Here is a 20,752-nt window from a genome sequence, read left to right on the forward strand (position 1 = left end):
TTGCTGTTTGCAAAAAATAAGCAAAATATTTTGAAAAATAACTTCTTTTTTTTAATCTAAAATTTCAGGTTTTATGAGCATTGTAATCAATGGCTGTCTTCTGGTTGTTGTGTTCGGGTGTCGGGCTCTGAGCAATGTTAGTAGTTTTCTCTTATTTTATGCGCGATGCTCGTTGTGCATTCAGTTTTGCTTGATCTGTGGTAAGACACTGAGCGTTGAGTTTGTTTTGTTGAATGTGCTCAGTTCGTAGTTTTTGTGAACCTAGTGCGACCGGCTCGTTCAACTTGCCATCATGTTAGGCCTAGGCGCGGTGAAGTTCGCCCGCAAGTGCGAGGTGCGCTTTCCGCAAGAAACCAAACGTGGGCTTGCCTTGCGAACTTGCCGTTAAGGGAAGCGAAAGCGCACTATAATTCGCACATGCTTGACACGCGGTAAGTGTGAATATTGTTCTAAAAATACGCAGGAGTAAAGCGTGCTTTTTACTCTGCGCCTCCGTTTATGCTGTGGAATGGTGGAATCAAGCGAGATTCTTTTGTCCAGGTTTTGTGCATTGTTTCGTATGTTTGATCGTACCCGCCTTGCGAGGACACAAAAGTTGCTGGCGGCGGAACACAGCTTGCCTGCAGTGGTGATACTGTATTCCTGCATCCGTTATTTACCTCATGTTCGTAGTTAAACCGCTTGTGATGCTTGCAAGTAACAGGTTGTCAGAAAGCTCACGTTCCTAATAATGTTAATGGATGTTTCTCGAGACCACTCAGTTGCCTCTCGCTGACCTTGAAACCCTTGCGTGAATGAAGCAGCTAGCGAGCGACTTAGCTTAATAGAGGTTCCAATTTCGATAGTAGAAGCCATGTTAAAATTTGACGCTCGGGTGAACCGATTCCACCCGTTCTGCTGTTCATTTTTAACTGACATTTCAAAAGTATATGTATCTGCACGTTCCTGTGTGGATCCAGTATCGTGTTTTGTTATTAGGGTTGCGTTTTAAGGCAACTCGCCTTGTCGCCCTGTGATGTCGGTACTTTCGTTTAAATTCGATTTTATGGTAATTATATGGTGAACTAATGTAAAAAACTGAAGATGCTGTATAAGCGCAAAATTTTATTACACAAATTTTAATGGGCATGTCACAGGGCAAGGTAGCGAAAGCGGCAGCTTTCTGTTGGGAATTGGGCAGGCGTACAACCACTTGCATACATTTATCTAGGGCTGTGAAAAGTTATTATAGGAGTAAATGGGGGATTACACTGCTCACATTCCTCAACAATTTATAATGACACAAGGTCTGTCGGGGATGCTTGACATTGCATGAAGATATTAGCCACAGCGCATAACGCCGAGACTAGGGATTTGTTGTCAGTCAGGTTTACGTCGTGGTTAATATGGGCCAGTGTTGAAAGATGTCTGTACATTGCTTGTGATAGGTATATGTGTAGTGAAAGTTCATTGCACATAGGGTCATTCCACGCCAACTGTCCCAACCTTGGCGCTTGAACATCAGCGATTTCTTTGAAAAAAATTGAGGACTATCTATTTAAAGCAAGAAGTCTTCCTGTAAAACATTGTTGCGAAAAAAAAAAATTTCAGCACCTCTAGGAAAATCTGAAGTTTTTTCAAAAGTTCAAAAGGTAGTCGTAAAAATGCAGTCAAAAAATTTTCTCTTAAACTAGGTGAGGACACAATTTTCCCTTGAGAGTGAAGATAGGCTTTTCACTTAAAGGTTTTGACGATCTTTACGTTCCCGTGAGTTTTTTTTATACGGCCCTAAACATGCAAAATTTGGTCCATATTGGGATTTTTTTGTAGAAAGATAACTTTTACCCAAAGGTTATATTTTATAGTAACGTATTGCCAGCAAGTTGCAAGTTGTACTGTAAGCAAAAAATAAATTTGGACAGATATAACGTGAAATCGCCTGTACAGCTGGCGACAAAGTTGCAAAAAAGTTAGTTTTGGCCGATGTTTAGTCGTAAATTTAGCATTGAGGGGGTCGGGGCAAAAATACGCCAAATAGTGTATTTATTAGCAACATCCATTGTCTACAGGCTGAGAAACCTTTATCAAATTACTTTTTGTTTTAAGCAAGAAAAACAGGTTTGAAGTTGTGTTATACCGGTCTCTGCTTGCACACGTTTCCCCTTCGTAGGTAAGCGTCCTAGCGGTAAGTAGAACTTGCGCGGACGCAAAATTTCCTGAGTCAATAGAGGAACATCTAGAGAAGATAATCGGCTCATGAGTGTTTATTTGAGTGCTTTATTAGCCACTATTAGCCTAGCCAATAAAAAATGCGAGCCCCAATAGAGCGCATTCAACCGGATGCCGCAGTACACCGACGGCCTGCATAGCGTCGTCCCGCGGAACCGGGAAGCAACGACGGTGTGTACAGAGTGCAGTTACGTGTTACGTACACTAAGATTTAGAAATGGGTGAAAACATTGATTGAGAAGAGAATATGTTGCTTTATTACGGCAAATATGTAGAAAATGTCAGCCAACAGAATCCTGTTTAATTTGTTTGTTGAAGCCTTGTGCAGTGTAGGGGGCTTGGGCATAAAGCCGAAAACCCTGTGCTGCAGTCGGGCAACGCTGGTTTTGAACTGCCATTGGGAGGGATAGACACAGGCAAGCTTCTAGCAGCCAACTGCCTGCCCCACCGCATGCTTCTGTGTTTTGTGTTGTTTCTCCAGCATTGTTTCACTGAAATGTGACATACCAACCTATGGCTGCAAGTAGTGTGTCTACATGCACATTACCAGCCATAACGTACTCAAGTGTGCACAATTCAATGCAGTGTTCAGTGCACCGGCTTCACCTTGAACTTGGCAGCACTTAGCCATGCCGACTGTTTGTGCGTAGTTCACACTAATTGTGACAGTTAAGTGAAGCAGCTTTGATTCACCAATCAGTATATTTTTAAAATTGTGTACTGCGCACACATGGCTAGTTATTGATTTTTCACATTTGTGTGCTACAGCACCATCAGTAATGAGCCTCGTCACATGCATACAGCCGTGTAGATGACAGCTTGCCACGTTTCTTGAGCAAGAAAGGAAATTCCAGGCAACAGTGTCTGCGACAAGCTGACTAGATCCTATGGCCAAATACTCTGGCATTAGCGAGGCACCACTTCAGCCATGCTAGGTCACTACGTGGTATTGCTACACCAGCACACAACATATTGCAGCATGCTGCGCTTCCAGGTGTGCTTCCCTCTTTTTCGTCTAGTTGTCTCTGATGGAACCTGGAATGGCAGAAGACTACAAAAGTTGTAGGTCCTGCATTCAAGGCCACCCCGTTGCCGCCTTCGTTTCGTAGTAGTCAACAACACGCTTGTGGTGTAAGTGCGGTGGCACGCGAAGATATTACACCTATCTCGTTGCGGTGAACCAAGTTTGCGTTCACAGCGCCATGCTAGGCAAGAAGCATGCTATCGTATGCCAGAATACCACAGTAAACTGAACGAAACCTGTAGCAGAGTGCGCATGGCACACAAACTTCCTCTGCGTGTCCTGCGCTTGTGCGTAATTCTATCCTTCACAATGGTGGAAGGAACCCGATGTGCACTTGGTTGCCGGTAACATGCGAAATGTCTATTCATCCCATTTTTTCCAAGCAAAAGTGTTGGCTTGTAGGAGCTGCATTTGGCATACATTAAGCATTGCCTGATTCCTTAATGCAAATATATATGCTGTTTCACTGAATTATAAGGGCTAAAATTTTCAATTGAACGTCTATGAGCCTTTAATTTGTATACTAAATCTTGCAAAAAAAAATTCGCTGTTCGAAGATTACAAACAAAAATTGTTGCTGTTTCTTGATAGCCCAGTAGTTCTAGTAGAAGGTTGAATTTACCATTTGCTTTGACCTCATTGTAGTGGCTCAGTGGTGTGTGTATATTCATCGTAAAGCTGTTTTTCATATATATGCCGTTTCACTGAATTATAAGGGCTAAAATTTTCGATTGAACGTCTATGAGCCTTTACTTTAATTTGTATACTAAATTTTGCAAAAAAAAAAAAATCGCTGCTCGAAGATTACAAACAAAAATTGTTGCTGTTTCTTGATAGCCTAGTAGTTCTAGTAGAAGGTTGAATTTACCATTTGCTTTGACCTCATTGTAGTGGCTCAGTGGCTGAGGTTATGTGCTCGATGTTTGGCCATTGCTTTCTGACGGAAACAATGCAAGAAGATTTTTCTTCGGTTTAGGTGTGCGGTGAAGAATGTGCCAAGAAGTCGAAGGTAATTGAGCGCCTCTCCTCGTGCATCTCTTATAGTCTAGGTGTTGCCTTTGGAGGTTAAGCTCCACTCTGTTAATGAGCATTGCTGTGAGTCGGTCATTCAACACTAACTCATGGGCAGCCACATGAGAAAATCACTCGCTGCAGAGCACACTTTCCAGTAAGTTCAGTTGGCGACGTTGCTTTATTTGTCCCCAGTGCATAATCTCAGTAGAAATGATTCAGGGATAAAAGGTAGTCTAGCTGAAAACTACAGAATGAGTGTTTTAAGGGAAATGCCACCTTCCAGCTGCCTTCATTATTTTCCTTAATGGCCCCAAGTCATGCCATTACACTTATTTTCAGACTTCGAGCTTACTTCATGCTTGGCTCAAGCTGTAGTAATCAGTCGTGTCAGCCAGGTTTCATGTGTCTCTTTATGAGTGAGGCCTCTGTAAAGTCATTTCATTGTATGCTTTGGGGGAGGGCTTTCAAGTAATGGGAAAGTTTCATGTGGGCTGTGTGTGGCATTAAACCCTGCTACTGAAATAATGCTTAGGATAGGGGAGTGCACACACTAATAGGGGTACTGCATTAAGAGTGCAGACCTTCAAAGCAGAACTTGCAGCTGCTGCATATAACTCACTAGCAATATTCATTTAACTGCATAGTTATGGTGTGATTGAGATTGGCACTCCGTGGCAGGAATGCATGAAGTATTTCAAACTTGCTTTACGCAAGTTCTGTGTGCAGACTACAAGTGATAAAGGGCAGCTGTACATTTTGAAAACACTTGCGTTTATACTACAACATCTGTTCGAGTGCTGGAGTCAGTGCAGTACCTATGCTTTTCAGTTGTTGCTTAGTTGTTGCTGGCTGCTGAAGCACTGGGGGATGGGTTATACTGAAGGTCCGTTCGATTCGCCTGCACCACTGTGAACCAGTTCATGGCGGTTCACGAGAAGTTCATAAATTGTGCAGCTCGATTTCTGTGGTGCAGGCACAGCACGACACTGGAAACGAACGCCAAGGTGCAGACGCGGTGTAGGCGTTATGTCCGACTAATGTGCACGGAGTGCATAAGTTTGAAAGGTCCTGAACTGCAGGTATGATCGCCTTCTGGGGCGTAAATACACACCACGCTTGCGTAGATACATCAGACGTGTATAAGCGGGGTTTTAATTGCGCTCGCGCCCGTGTGCTGTGTCGTCTGCCGCGCACCTGTACGCCTGCACCAAGGCGGCACCAACAGTGGAGTGGGTGCAGCAAAACCATGAACCAGCACTGCACCTTTCCTGCACCTTTTGAAACGAACGGCGTGGTTCAGCGGATGCCATTTCTGCACCGCTGAAATGAATGGCAGGGTGCAGCACCTCGTGAACTGGTTCAGGCGGTGCAGGCAAATCAAACGTACCTTGACTGAAGGTAGTGATATTTGAAAATGATTGCTGGTGGATAGCCTCCTACAGAACTATAATGAATGAAAAACTTTATTGAATAATAAAAAAAGAAAAGAGGCAAGGTAGTGGGAAGGGTGGGTCCCTAGTCCAGGACTCCAGTGGCAGTTGCCGTACGCTCAGCCTGGTCTAAGGGACCCTTCTGGATCTCCAAGTCAGCTCGAGCGAGGACGGCCTCTCAGGGCTCCCTTAGTGAGGTCAGTATCAGGGGCGAGTCAATGTTCGGTGGCCTACATATACATTCCCACATAATGTGGGGAAGAGAAGGCCACCCCCCTCACCAGGGACATTGACTGGCATATACTGCTGGCCACATTGCGTGCCACAGTCCCAAGTGCGGAAAGGTGTGAGTTTGGATTTTTCGGTACTTCCGAGCGTCTCCTACTCCGAGCTACAGAACTATAAGAAACATGCTTTCTGATTGCATAGCACCACTTTACACGGAAATGCAGTGGGGAATGTATGTGGCACTTCAGTGTCTGGTTGGCAATACTGGCTTCGAACAAGATATGGGGAAAAGTATCGAAGCAGTGTCACAATCCTCTCGCCTGCCATTTTAACTTAGTACCTGCCTCCGATAATGAATGGTAGTGGCACAGGCATTGTCATCAACCTCATTGCTGGTGACATGCTTTTGCACTACACTTGATTCACAGGACAAGGTGTTTTTAGGGTTGAGCATGACATGTTTAGTCATGTCCTTGACTGGTGTTGACCTCGCACCATTCAAGGACTGATGAACATTCTTTTGCTCACTACATTCATCTGAGAGAGGCATGTTAAAAAGGCTGTTGGTTTATTTTCCCTGTTTGCAAGTGCTCTTCACAGGCCCAGGCATCTGTTATGCAACTTCCAGAATAGGGGTAGCCTTTTTTTTTAATTTAAACTGATGCACATTGGTAAATGGCCTCCTCCTTGTTTTTATTTCCACCCTGAAAATGAAATGCCAGTTTTAAGAAACTGCATGTATATTTCAAGTTGGGGGTGTGCAAATGTTCAAAACTTTCCAATAATGAGTTTAATATTGTCCTATTCGATTCAGTCTTCAAAATAAATAGTCACTACTATTTATTTGTAAATACACATTTTTTACTACATTTTATGCATATTTCAGGTTGCCTACTTAAGTAAATTTGTCACGAGATTGGAATAAAATCAGAATGGTAATATTTCTACATTATAAGGCCCCTGATTCTTTTTGCATCTGTGAGTGGGGAAACGACAAACGAAAGTGAGGCCAGGAAAAGCTTTTAGAAAGCAGGAACATGAACTCTGATTTGCCATCAAGAAGCTAAGTGCTCCAAATTGACTGACTATAGGTAATGACATGTTCGGCAAACGCCTCACACTGGTGACTTCTGTGGACAGACTTTTTGTTTACAGAGTCACGTTGGTATTGCATCATACTCTCAGTACTGCCCCTTGCTTCATTCTTGCCACAGCCTGGCACTGACACCAGCATACATATTCTGGAGCTCTGGAAGACCACCGCCTGTGATTCTCCAGAGTTGCAGAAATCCAGAGGCTGGCAACAGTTTTACCATTTTCCTCCCCAGTGTGCTATGAAATTCATAGGTGTTCTAGTTAAGACATATTCTAACACAAAACATAAACAGTAAATTTTCTGTCAAATAGGACTCTGGAAGCATATTTTAAAGCAATAACTTTCTTTTCCTAATTACCCTGGGCCTTGAAGCTCTTGTCTGGTCTGGTGCACAGGAGCGCTTGGATTGGTTGCCTTGAGTGCTGACATCATCAAAAGCATCATTCCATATTTCAGTTGTTTCCGGGAAAAAATTCAGCGACTGTTACGATACTCCTAAACATGAAATTTGAGCGCAGCTCTATACGTGTCATTTCATGATATATTGGCTGGCGCAGACAATCTGTCTCGTGTGGCGCGACTACCTCACTAATCGGGAGATCATGAGAGGCAGGTCGTAGGTGACTCAAGGGTGCGATTCACAGCAGCCGCCGCAGACAGACCTCCACTTGTGCAGTACTTTGTTTCCATAGATGGTATCGGTCGATGCTCTCGCCACACGCCATCAGTGAACAGACAGCGCGCTACTCTGGCGCCATCTCTTAGCGGTCGTTGCCGCAGAGCCCGTCTTGTGCGACACTACGCTTTTCTTCTCACGCTTTTGCCATACCCTCCTCTGCATTTCTCCTCGCCCTTAACTATCGCAAATTGCTCACTACATTCATTTCTCAGTTCAGTTAGCATTTCTCCTCGCCCTTTCTTAACTATCGCCGTCTTTCATCCCCCGCTGCGCTCCGCATTCGCTCTTTTATCCTTTGTTGTGCTTGGGGACACTGAGGGACGACGCAAAACGTAGGAACGGGCACCTAAGAGCTGTGCTCTAAAAAAGAGAAATAAAAAGCGTCAGTACGCGTTAAGTAAGGCTGAATAACTCTGGTGTGGTTTATATGGGCACATCTTCCTGAATTTAGTCAACACGGTAAGTTGGGTGAGTTGGTTCAGCATTGCAGGTGTGTAAATCTGCCTAAGCAACAAGGATGAAAGAAAGGACAGACAACACGTAGTCTTGCCTGGCTTTTCATGATCTTAAAAAGAAATTTTAGCCTATGCTTATGTCTGCGCTCGTTCAGTGACTAGCCTACATGATTTTAATATGGCCATGATGGAGTCCGTGTGCCAGTATTTACAGCATATAAAACGGGCCGCCAGACTGTATTTTTCTATTTTAGCCTTCAAAACTTTCATCCACATCACGCAAGCACACTCCAAGACTGGACATACAGATGTGTTGTATAGGCTGTTAATATAACCTCCTGTGTAGCATATTCCAGCTTTTTCTTCAAAGAATATAGCTTTTGATTAGCCTTTTTGCCATTACGGTGTGTGCATTCTAAAACATGAAAGTTGGCCCTTTCTTGGGTTTGTGTGTAAATGTTGTTTTACTATAGTTCATTTTCATGTCCCATTTCACACGCCACTCATCTAACGACCCGCCATGGTAGCCCAGTGGTAATGGCATTGCACTGCTGAGCCCAAGTTTGTGAATTTGATCCTAGCTGCAGCGGCCACATTCTTATAGAGGCGAAGTGCAAAAGTGCTCATGTACCATGCATTGGGGGCACATTAAAGAAACTGGTGGTCAAAATTAATCTGGAGCGCCCCCCCCATTATGGCATGCCTTGTAATGAGATCGTGGTGTTCGTATGTAAAACCCCAGACTTTATTTTTTTTTTAACTCATCTACCAGCTTTAAGCATCTATTCAGTTTACTTGGTCATCTTCACATGTCATTAAGGAATAAATTGTGCATCGGCAAAAAGCTTAATTCGTACAGGGGCTTGAACTAAGGAAGAAATGCCGTTAACATAAAACAAAAATAGTATTGGTCCTAATACTAATCCTTGAGGAACCCTCCGAATGCACCCGCAATGGGCATATGATACTTCTGTGATACTACTTTGATTAGAGAAGCCACAAGCTGGTGTGATCCGAACACTTTGTCTAAATAATAAGCCTTTAAAATCCCTTGAAAGCATGGTAGACAAGCCACCATTTTGAAATTCGAGTTGGGTTGAATTACAAACATTTTTTTAGTTAAGTTACGGTGTCTGCTATAACTTTTGAGAGAGAAGTAGCATTGTAAGTGTTTTAGAATTCCCCTTTAGGTCATTATCAGTAGGCAGAGCCAGGACTGCTAGTTGTTGATGAAGGGATGGCTACAAATTTACATTTTGTTGGGCTCCTTTTAAGTGTGAGTGAGGTGTGAAAGAGACTTTCCTGGGATAGCTAATAATGCCTCCTTTTGTGTGTATTTTTTCTGGTATGTTGAGCAAGATGGATGTGGTTATGAAAATTACTGCCATTTCTTTGATCAAAACAAATGTCAGCATTGTTTCTCCTTTCTTGTTTTTATTCCTTAACCAATGTCAATTTTCACTAATGGTGAGCCAATTTACTAACTAATGGTAAGGCTAACAAAGCTTACTGCTGCAGCCAGAATTCTCCAAACGTTTCAGAGGAGTTTATTTGATGTTGCTATTTGGATTTGGGATGTTTCCTATGACTGCCTATGGGGAACATCTTTCTAAGCCATTCTTACTTTTTGAAGTGCTTCAGGGAGGAAGTTCCTGAACATAGATAAAATTCTTTTTTTTTTTTTATTCTCAGTGCGGCTATTCTGTATTGCACAGGGAGGCTGCACATTGTCTTATGACGAGTTCATGACTAATAGTGCTCACACAGAGTGAAAAGATGGGCACTTATATTCCAGCATCTAAGGGTGTTCATTCCCCACATGCACCCAGAAAAACAGATTGCCTCTTCAGTGTGCCAGAGCCCGTTTTGTTGGTTGTGAGTACAGCCTGAATTTACTGCCTTTTTAAGATACTTATATATGCCACTTTTGTATGCCAACTGCTTACTACAACTGTGATGGTAGTGCTAGCACATGTTGCAAGAGCTGTGCTCATGGTGTTTGGCACATTTAATGTCTGCAACCAATGTGCACCTTATCTAGTGGTATTGGCATTGGCACCTTTCTGACTGTAAACTGTGACGAACGGATTAGCCCACTTCTTTCCAGATGTGCTGTATAAGGAATTTGACATTGTTTCTCTTTTTTTTTTTTTTTTTTGCCCAATGAATGAAACTTGAAACCAGAGTAGCAGATGTACAGTCCTTTTAAGTTTTAAGAAATGTGTTCGGCATCACATTTTGGGGCAGTAGTTAATTGAAATGGCTGAGGTCAAAAAAAAAAAAAATTATGTGCTGCTAGTAAGTTGCCATACTGAATATAGTTGCCACTAGCTGCTGCTGAGCAACTTCTGTTGGTTGTCTGGGGGGACTGCAATGAGTTCATATCTTTTATTAATTAATCCGGGCTGTGATTTCCCCACATGTAAGCTCCCTGAAAGCAGCACTATACCTATGTTTGGTCCACAGATATGTTGCATGCTAATTGATACATGATACTGTTCAGATGCGGTCAGGGCAGTCTGGAATATTCGCTTACTGCATTTCTCTCTTTATATAAATTGTGAAACAAATAATGGTGTAAGATCAACAACATGAATTTGCTGCCTTTTGCATCTTTTAAGGATTACTCTACCCATTTACTGAGCATCATCTCGATGCACCTTTAAGCTATTTTATTTATATTGCTGGCAGTAGTGCACAAGGCATCGCTCTTGCTGCAAGTGATAAAGATGCACTGATGGTGCAAGTGGATTGTCTTGTGAAGGAGCGACTACTAGGCAGTGTCGGATTACATTATTCTGTAAAGTTTCAGATACACCTGATAGGTTTTCATTAATAGAGCTCGCATTTTAGGCAATTGAAAAGCACTTCTATTATCAGAAAAGCTCTTGTGAGCTTAGTAAATTTGGTTGTGCTGCAGCTAATGTTGAGCATTGACACCACTGTTTGAAGCACTTGGTTTTTCATCAACCTTGTAATGATGGAACATTGAGTAAAGAATGCACACATATTTTGCTGTGTGTGTCCATCTGGTTCGATTGTAAGCCATGTACCAACCAACCTGCAATAAGACACATGCTCAAGGCATATTTCTGAATGCTCCTGTGCGGAAAACTGCTGCAGCTATTGTTATATTATTAATTCTGCTGCCCATTGGATGTTGCTTCGTGGAAGACTTAAACTATAGCATCACAAGTGTCATCATGCAGTGCGTGTAATCATTTGTAAGCAGAATGTTACCAGTCTTGTGGCACTCAATTAACAATGGTAGAAAATATTGAGCAGTTATAATTTTATACATTTGTAGCACTGCTTTATTAACATGTAATCAATTGCAACATGTTCTGATGTCAGTAGGCTTGAATGCAGTAAAAATTGCAGGCCATATCCTTAACCTGTTTTGTTTTCATTATGTTGAATGAACATGCTTTTGTTATAATTATCCATGCACTTCCCTATATCTTCGGTGATTTTCTGATGTGGGACGGATAACATAAGACACAGTAGCTGGTGTAATTGCAAAACATGAAGGCTAGTCAGTTATCACCTTCAACTACCATATTTTCATGTAAATAACACAACCACAAATATAATGTGAGGGGGTGAGTTTGTCATATATTATGATTATAACGCGACGTGATTCTGTGTGGGGAAGGATGCGATATATTCTGCAAATCCATGGTTACAGATGGATGTTAGGTTTTTGCCTTTGCATTCCATCCCAGCTCTGTTTGTATGACACATATCTTTTCTAGCTTTCTCTGTGAATGATTTAATAGTATTCTGGAGAGTGACTGAAGTTCCTACTCTAGTGCTTTCTAATTCTTATTTTATAGCTTTATTGATCAATAGAGCACAGTCATAGCCTTACACACTGAAATCAAATATAAAGACCCTAGGCATGTAATGGGCCACATTTGCATTTTGGGCCCAGTGGAAGGGTGATAGCAGTCAAGGGAATAATTTGTAGTGTAACCTGTCTACAGCCTTTCTTTGAGCATTAGATTTTATATTTCCTGCTGAAGTAAGTTCATGTGTACCATCATCACCTTTGCAGCCCCAGAGGAGGCGTGGAACGCCTGGAGGTACAGCTCAGACACTCAGGCTTTTTGCTTGGGTGCAGAGTAACAGCAAGACTGAAGAGAGTGAGGCCATACTAGGGTTTGAGTGCCCTTGAGCAAGTGGAAACAGCATGGCATCCGTTGAGGAGCACCAGGAACTTGCAGTTGGCAGCAGTGATGCAAGTGACGGTGAAGGCTCTGTTACTGGGAGCTTAGCTGGACCACAATCACCCGAAGAACCAGAGAATGCGCTTGAAGGTAGCATTATTTTATTTCCATCAATCGTTACATACCTCGAGATCTTATATCAGTGTTTACAGGCACTTTCAACGCTCGTTGAATTGAGAGTTGAGTGGCACTTGACACTAAACTGTCGTTCAACTGAACAGCAGTCCATTTTGAGTTACATAGGACTTCTGTGTTCAGTTAAACAACCGTGGTCACATGATAGTGGCGTAGAAGCATCTGTAAATGACTAAAAACCTTCCTGTAGTATTTTTCTGACAATAACTAATGTTAAAGTAGGCATGTTATGCAAAAGTTGTTTTTATACAGTTTTACTTTTTTTTTCGTTAAACCAACAGTCAATTAAATCGCCAAGATAATCCGAAGCCCTGGTTTTCGTATGTCCGTTTTTTTTTTTTTTTTTGAAGAGTCTGCACTAGTTTTTGTGATGTGCATGGTGCACCATATTGTAAATGGGTCAAGTTTTCTATCTTCAGTTGAAGCTGCTTGACTGTTATTGGTTCTGCACCACCAGCCCTTGTTGTGGCATTGTTGAAAAGCTCCGTCGTACGCACCTATACGTGAGCATTATGCTTCGCTGAGTGCAGTCACTCGGGTGCTCCTCCTAAATGCTGAAAAGTATTTAGATCATTAACTGTGACCAAAGTCCTTGGCATGTGCGGGAGAAACAACTTGTCTATCAACTGTCTAGAAACAACTAACTATTGAAATATTGAAAGGTGGGACACAATGCAGGTGTCGACTTCACGAAGCAGTGGTGGGTTTTACTTTATGCAAATGCATGCAACAGGCTAGCCACAAGGTGCTGGGATCCACATCTCGTGATACTGCCAATACTTTAAATTGACAAGCTTTCCTCAGACTATAAACAGTAAAAACGACTAACAGCAGCTGTGAACAGATATAAAAAGCTCTCCTCTGACTATAAGTAGTAAAAAACAACTAACAGCAGCTGTGAACAGATACTCATACCTGCCAAGTCTCCCAGATTACCCGGGAGACTCCCGGATTTGGACTTCTCCCGTTTGTACGGTTGACAGGAAAATCTCCCGGAAATTGCACTTGTGTCCCATTTCTATGTACGTCCAGCGCTTTGTCAGGCCACATTGGCAAAAAGCACCCAACCCAATCGAATCCACTTAGAAGTTAATCGCGCAAAATATTAAGAAAGTCGTAGGAAAACCCTATACATGCGCTATTTCGTTAATCGCAGAGCCACTCCTTACGCTGACGGAGTTGAGTGCCCTAGTGGCCCTAGTCTCATTAAGCTAGCGAGCGAATGCTGCGTTCCGCAACTAGCAACACTCGACTCTCCATCGTTCTCCTCGGGGTCAGCCGCTCTGGCATTGCGTAAGCCTACGGTCAGTCATGGCTCTAAAAGCAAGGAGCGCTAGCGCAAAAAAGTATCTTCACGTATTTTAATGGAGTGCTCAGCCGAAGTGACGCTGGGTATTTTGTTGATACCACAGCACAATGCAGAGTGCGAGCGGCAATTTGACATCGGGATAAAATACGAGGACGCAGTGCCGCTCGTGCATGTGTTGCTCGTCTAAGACACTGGGAATCGTGTCCTCGCAAAATGTGAAAGAAATGGAATTTCTTACAATCAAACATTCTCTGAAGAATTTTGGAACATCCGTCGTGGTTGCTTAGTGGCTTTGACATTGTGCTGCTAAGCATGAGTTCGTGGGATCAAATCTCGGGCCACAGCGGCCGCATTTAGTTGGGGCGAAATGCAAAAAACGCACGTGCGCCGTCCACTGGGTGCACGTTAAAGAACCCCAGATGGTCAAAATTAATCCGGAGTTTCCCACTACGGCATGCCTCATAATCAGATGGAGGTTGTGGGACGTAGGTAAGACCCGAGAATTTAATTAAATTGTAAAGAATATTTGAAGGCAAACTTAGCAACAACGAAATGCTTGCAGAAGTGAGACTTTGATGTTCATGTGGTCATTTGTATATCTGTGAATAAAATTGTAATGAAGTTCACCTGTCAGTACTTGCTAATATAGACATTGGGGGGGGGGGGGGTTGTGTAACCGATTGCCCCCCCCCCCCCCCCCTGGTCGGAAGATCTCCCGGATCTAGTTTCTTTGAACTTGGCGGGTATGGATACTAGAAGAGGGTGTCATATTCCTCTATGCACTTTGGTAATAGTGCACAGAACTAGCACAGAGCATGTTGCATTGCACAGGGCAAACTAAATGGATAATTTTCTTTCTGTTGGGAAATATTTTGTCCTTAATATGAATGTGTGGCTTTTTCAAGGGTGCGGCCTTTGCGTGAGAACGTGCAACAAAACTAACCCTTGAGCCAAGCCAAGTGGGTGCTGATACATAGGCAGCTGCTGTGGCCATTGTGTCAGAAGTCTGTCGAATTGATGGAGTAGTGCAGAATTAGTCTTGAAATCTCAGTGGCATTCATATACCAGAACATTGCACCCTCTCTCACACTGTGCTTAAGCTAGCTCTGTAAGCATCACATTTGAATAAATGTATGTGCCAGAAATTCTTAACATTGTAAAAATAATTTCTCTCGCATCAAGCAAGAGAGTGAGATTCATGCTGTAACAAAAATGGCACAGCCAGCAGCCATATAGCATAAATAAATTCAAGCCCTGTCCATACAATAATAGCATGACTGAAAAATGTCACATTGTACAGTTACTATCACAAAGATTCCATGAAACGAATGTGTGGTTTTTATGTATGTAGGCTAGTTTATGTGCTGGCCATGTTTTAAGCTACACAACTGTCATTGTAGATAGTGATGCTATAGATATTTGATGTCAAATTATTTATTCATTAGGTTTGTAGTGTAGCAGTTACTGTATTGAAGCCACGAGAGCTGGAATGTGAATTTTATTACAATGCTGACGCTTAGTCGGTGAGCTTTCTTTGACCAGACTTATTGACTGTAGAAACTGAAAATAGATTGAAAAGAAGCCCGGTATGCTGCGTTATGTGCCTCTATGCACTGTGCAGACAGAGCGCAGTGTGTGTAGCATAGCTGTGCATAGGTCTAAAGCAGCATAGACCTAGAGAAGGGGGTTGGGATTAATACACAGATGAGTTTCTAAAATATATGCTTCTTTTTTATTTCGAGCCAAATTTAATTAAGCCTTACACAAGATGTATGCTATTTCTTTGGCAGTATCAAAGTGATATGAATTAACACAATTGTTACGCTGTTACATCACTCATTCAAGGTGACCTTCTCAAAGTTTACAGATGTATTGAACGCTTTATTGAGGCTGTCACTTGTGCTGTTGGTAGCATTATTACGGGAGCTTTCATGGCATGAATTTGGACATTTGTGTTAAAAGATTTTGCTTTTAAAAGTTCTTGTGTTTGGTATAAGGTACTGGCTGCCTCCTAGGGCGGTAATTTTGAATTATCACTTTGGCAAGATTTTGCATGACTCGGCACTGGATGTGTCAAAGTATATGGCATACAATGCTCCTGGCAATGTGCGAAGATAGCGAGCTTGGCACAGTGCCAGAAAGCTATCAGCTGTATTTGCTGATGCGTGTAGTGCTGTGGGGGGGGGGAAGTCACACGAAATCTCCCGAAAGGAATTTTATCCCGAAAGGGATCACCCAAGACTACTTCCCCTTTATACATGCCAAACACTGCCTTTTTTGACGGCGCTTTGTGCTGTGCTTGATGGCCATGTGTTATCTTTGTGGCCTGTTTAAACAAGCCATGGTTCTAAACTTCAAAGTTGTCAGTTGCAAAGTTGTTCCCCTCTGGGCTGTGCTTATGAGGTGCTGTTGTAATGCAGAGGGGGAAGCAGTGGCTGAGAGAAAGAGCGAGGAGGCAGCAGTGCAGGAAGCTGAAACTGTTACTGCTGCACCAAGCCACTCTCCTGGGGGCTGCAATGAGGGGGTTGTTGAGAGTGAGGAAGAGGGCGCTGTTCATAGCCCAGAGCCTGCACCACAACTGCACGTGAGTCTTGCTTTAATAATAAAGTTTCATTTTTTTGTAGGCAAGAAATGCTCTAGTTAGGCACCTCGCACGCTTACCATCCGTTGTGTGCACATTAAAGAACCCAGAATGGCTAAAATGAACCTGGATCCCTGACTGTGACGGCTGTCATAGCTGATGAGTTCCTGTGGCATGATATAATTTAAAAAATCTCGAATCGAATTATAAATCGAATTATCTGGCGAAGGCCAATTTTAGGATTGAAATAAAGTTTGGGCCCATAGAAGTGCATGGACGCCGGCCGAAGCCTTTGGCTGCGATCAAATTAACGGATATCTACTGTATGTGTCTCCTTACATTCTCTTAAGAGCAGCAGGGGTGGAGTGAATGGAAGTTTCTGTGGAAGCACTAAAAAAGGGGACAGCGGAACTACACTTAGCTGTACTTCCAGTGGAATTTGCATGCTTTCGCCTAACACATATGCAGCGCAATCTGCAGTCTTTCTAAGATGGTCTATAGTATGCCTTTCTCTCTCAAATCCCCGCCTGCAGTGTAACGTAGAGTTGCATGTCCACTACTGAAGAAGGAGACCTCTGATCTCTTTCTCTGGCAGTATAAGCGAGTGTCAGGCAGGTGGTGAGAAGCTGTCAAAAGCTCAACTAACGTTGACAACGCAAGCGCTCATTTGCTAGGTCATATTGCTAGATGTGTTGGCCTTAACAACAGCGTCGTTAAGTGGATATGCTTGACAAGCTCACCGGCTACAATTCGTAAATTGGAGTATGTGTCGTAAAGTAATTAACTAAGAAGTTAATTGGTGAATTTTTGTTAGTTGAATATGTTTTGATTTCTCATGCTAATGTCTGCCTCATCGAATAACCCAGCTCAGTGATAAGAATTATTAAGAATTATGCTACCTGCCACAGGTGATTTCCAAAAATTTCGTAAAACTTAAAAATGAACATCCTGCATAAAACTTCGAAATCGGGATTTCCGGAAATTGAGATTCTTTACAATTTTTTGCTATGTTGAGACCCGCATCCCCCCTCAGGCATAAAAATGGTTATTTCGAAAATATTTTAGATGCTTCAGATGTGCATGCTAGTGTCATACTGACTGCTACATTGCATTATAACATATTACAGGTTAGCTGTGATAAATATGAAATGTAGTCGCACCACTGCAAACGCAGCAGTTTCATGCTTGTTTTGTGCGAAGTACTATCAGCGTCAAATGAAAGCCGAACAGCGGAGCGCGTGCCACAAGCATTAGAAACAGCATAGTGCGCGCCGTCCAGTCATCAGCGCAGACAGGCCCACACATCCGGTTTGGTAGTACAGCGCCACCCCACTGAAGTGCGATTTTTTTTGCCTGTGTTCCCACTAGTGATTTTGAAAGGAAGAAAAAAAAGAAAACAGAAGCGAAAATTCTGCAACATTCATGCATTCGATCGGGAAACCTGCGCATCGCGGCATATCGCTCGCAGCTGCTACGGTATCCGGCATGGGTGTGCCGATCGCTTGTGGTTGAACAAGGTTGTGCTGAACAAGAAAAAACGATAGCTTGAAATCAACCACAAAGCGATTAGATGTATCTTTTCTTTTCATCGTGCCCCGACGCTGACTGCAATGCAGCGCTAGAGTAAAAGCGAGCGATACGACGAAAAGCGCTTGGCACGCTCGCGCCGGCCACCGCTATTACCATACGAAAACTGGAACAGAAGTGAAGATAACGCACTATAGGGGGATCGCGCAGTGCTGCCACACCGGATGTGCTCGCCTGTCAGTGGTGATGACAGGACGGCGCGCACTATAATGTTAACAGTGCTTGTGGCACGCGCTCCGCTGTTCGGCTTTCATTTGACGCTGATAGTACAAAATATTCCGCAGTCAACGGTCCCAATTTTTCGGACTTCTTAGGGGCTACGAAAACTTTTAAAAATTGGGCAATCCAAAAAATTAATTCATGCATTTTATTGCCCCCAAGTGCTGAAATTGCCACAGGCACGTCCGAAATAGTTCTGAAGACCTGCCAATACACTTATTAGGCATATCAGTGCTAATACTGTGATAGGAGGCGGCGTGTGCATGCATGTTTAATTAAGAAATATAGTAGAACCTCGTTGATACTATTCCGGTATGTACGGTTTCCAGGGACCAACATTCACTGTTGAGAACACAAAAAATTGCCCAGTAAACTTTTTTACCATTTCATACGTTCTTGAAAACGTGATCTTTCGGCACCAACGTTTGGTGCATTGCTAAACTGTGATCATATGACCCGTTTACTGGCCGCTAGATCCCATGTAAACAAGAAAAGGCGCAAGGCGGGCGTGGTGAGATCCGTAATTGCCCGCCGCAGCAGCTTGCCTGCAATGATTGCCTGCCTGTCTCAGATGAAAACGCCGGTGCACACTCGGTTTCTTATTCCGGTACCAGCAAATCTCCTCCCGGGTCGTCGCATGCCACATTCACAGCCACTGCCATCAATTCTATTGCGATAAACATTTTCACCTATCTGTTGTACAGCGCCGGGAGGCGTAGTGCTGTTCGAAGTGTACGGCACGCATTTAATAGGTAATAACCTAAACGCGCTGCCGTTCCCTGCCTGCTGTGCCACCAAGTGAGCTTCATGTTTCCGGCGTTGCCAACCAGCTAGATTTCGTTTCCATTTCTTGCTGCTGTCCTAAAGCACTACGCAATAGGAAAACGACAGCGCACCTCTTGAGCCGCTCAGGCCCCACCAGCTCGGCACGCGTCGGCATCTCATGCTGCAACGATTCGCACAACGTTTCGCATTATGTAGATGTCTACTACAGTTGAGTCTGTCAAGTTTTTGAGTGACTTTGGATATACATTTTCCCGGTTAGTACGTTTTTTCATGCTTCTTTTTTTTTTTCCTGAAAACGTGAGAACGAGGTTCCACTGTACATACTGTGTCTTGTGACAGGGGCCCTTTTCCACTCATGGTATGTCTCACTGTGTAACATCACTATATTGTGGCGAAGCTGACTTTTGGGAACTGGCATTGCGCCACACTTAACCCATGCTCTGCTTTCCGCGCTTCGGAGCCATCGGAGAAAACAACAAAGGCGGAGTGGGCACGATTGCTGACAGCGGCGAATTCTTTCATTGAAAAATATGGCGTTGAACAGTAGGAAGCTTTGCAGCGAACGTCGGAGCAGCTAGGCCTAGCGTTGTCACCGTGGCTATGGCTGCCAGTGGATCAACGTGCAAGAGCGGTGGTTTGAGGCTGGGAGATCATCAAAATGGCGGCAGCAGTGGCTTCGATTAATGCCGTTTCAGACCTGCGCTCATGGCAAAATATCCGAAAAATAGGAAGGCGAAGGGTTTTAGCATCCGAAATTCAGACGTCCTTATACATTGGCTCTATGTGGTATGTGAAAGTGCGAATTGTCGGGTATACCCAAATAATTGGTCGTTTTATATGTTGGATTTCTTTGCCAAAAAGAGGCACATTTATGTAAACATTTAAAATTATTTTTGCTAAAATTGATCATTTGACCTTTGAATAATTTGGCCACTGCTTTTTAACCTTCTGAATTCAGGAACTTTTATTTGTAGCTGGTGTGATATCACTGCGTGGATTTACTGCAAGCAGAGCGAAGTGTGTAGCGTTGGGCATATGGGGCTTTGGTTAACCATGCATTGGTTAAAATTAGGGTTTACAGATTCAACTCAATATTAAAAGGAGTTATTAAAATGTACTTTGCCAGTTAACCGAGGACATCAGCGAGGATGCCATGGAGGCAGCCCCAGCTGTGCCCATGGCAAAAAAGTGCCTCAACAGCCGCTCTATGGAGCCCCTGGAAGGAGAGCTGGACTTTGAGGATGATGCTCCACCGGAGTCACCTAGCGGCACCTCACTTCTTGACAAAGCGCCAAATAAAGACGGCAAGGACAGCAAACCAAAAGTAAGAACAGTTTTTATTATCACCTTCTGTTCTGAGGATCTGAATCCAATACACTTAAATCTCGTTATAACGAAGTCGAACGGGCGCCGAATTCTTTTCGTTATTACCATTAGTTCGTTATAGCCACTGACTAATTATTATACAGCTAATTACAGGTAAGTCATCACGGAGGTATTAGCTCCCGTCGCAGCCGAGTTGCTGTATCTACAGTAAAGTGCTAATCGAAAAACAACGAAAAACTGGGATCAAACACAAAAACATAAGAGCTGATTTTATTGCTCTCGACGCTAACCGCGTAGCCTTTCAAGTAGATGGCGTAAAAAAGTCTGATGCTTCGCTGCTGCATCTTCAAGTGGAGGTTGGCTTTCTCAGCAGCAGCTGCTATCTCAAGACAATCTTCGCCGTCTTCGTACCCGCCAAAGTCTCTGGCTTTTCTCTGGAGTAGTGC

The 20,752-nt window shown here is 43.3% G+C and overlaps 1 protein-coding gene across 6 annotated transcripts; it reads left to right on the top strand.

Annotated features, from left to right (window-relative positions):
- Positions 1-75: 75 nt before the first annotated feature.
- On the top strand, positions 76-20,442 carry LOC119458901 (uncharacterized). Of its 6 annotated transcripts, none has more exons than XM_049655198.1 (5): positions 93-140; positions 9,930-10,009; positions 12,192-12,453; positions 16,228-16,391; positions 20,107-20,442. In XM_049655198.1, exons 3-5 carry the CDS (start codon positions 12,327-12,329, stop codon positions 20,425-20,427), a joined length of 612 nt encoding a protein of 203 aa, XP_049511155.1. In that variant the 5' UTR covers positions 93-140; positions 9,930-10,009; positions 12,192-12,326; the 3' UTR covers positions 20,428-20,442. The 6 variants fall into 6 exon arrangements, with proteins under 6 accessions (XP_049511158.1, XP_049511155.1, XP_049511156.1 ...); XM_049655199.1 differs by lacking the exon at positions 93-140 and adding an exon at positions 143-435; XM_049655197.1 differs by lacking the exon at positions 93-140 and adding an exon at positions 3,228-3,343.
- The last annotated feature ends 310 nt before the right edge of the window (positions 20,443-20,752 follow it).

The sequence above is a fragment of the Dermacentor silvarum genome, chromosome 1 (assembly GCF_013339745.2).
Source record: "Dermacentor silvarum isolate Dsil-2018 chromosome 1, BIME_Dsil_1.4, whole genome shotgun sequence".
Taxonomy (NCBI): Eukaryota; Metazoa; Arthropoda; class Arachnida; order Ixodida; family Ixodidae; genus Dermacentor; species Dermacentor silvarum.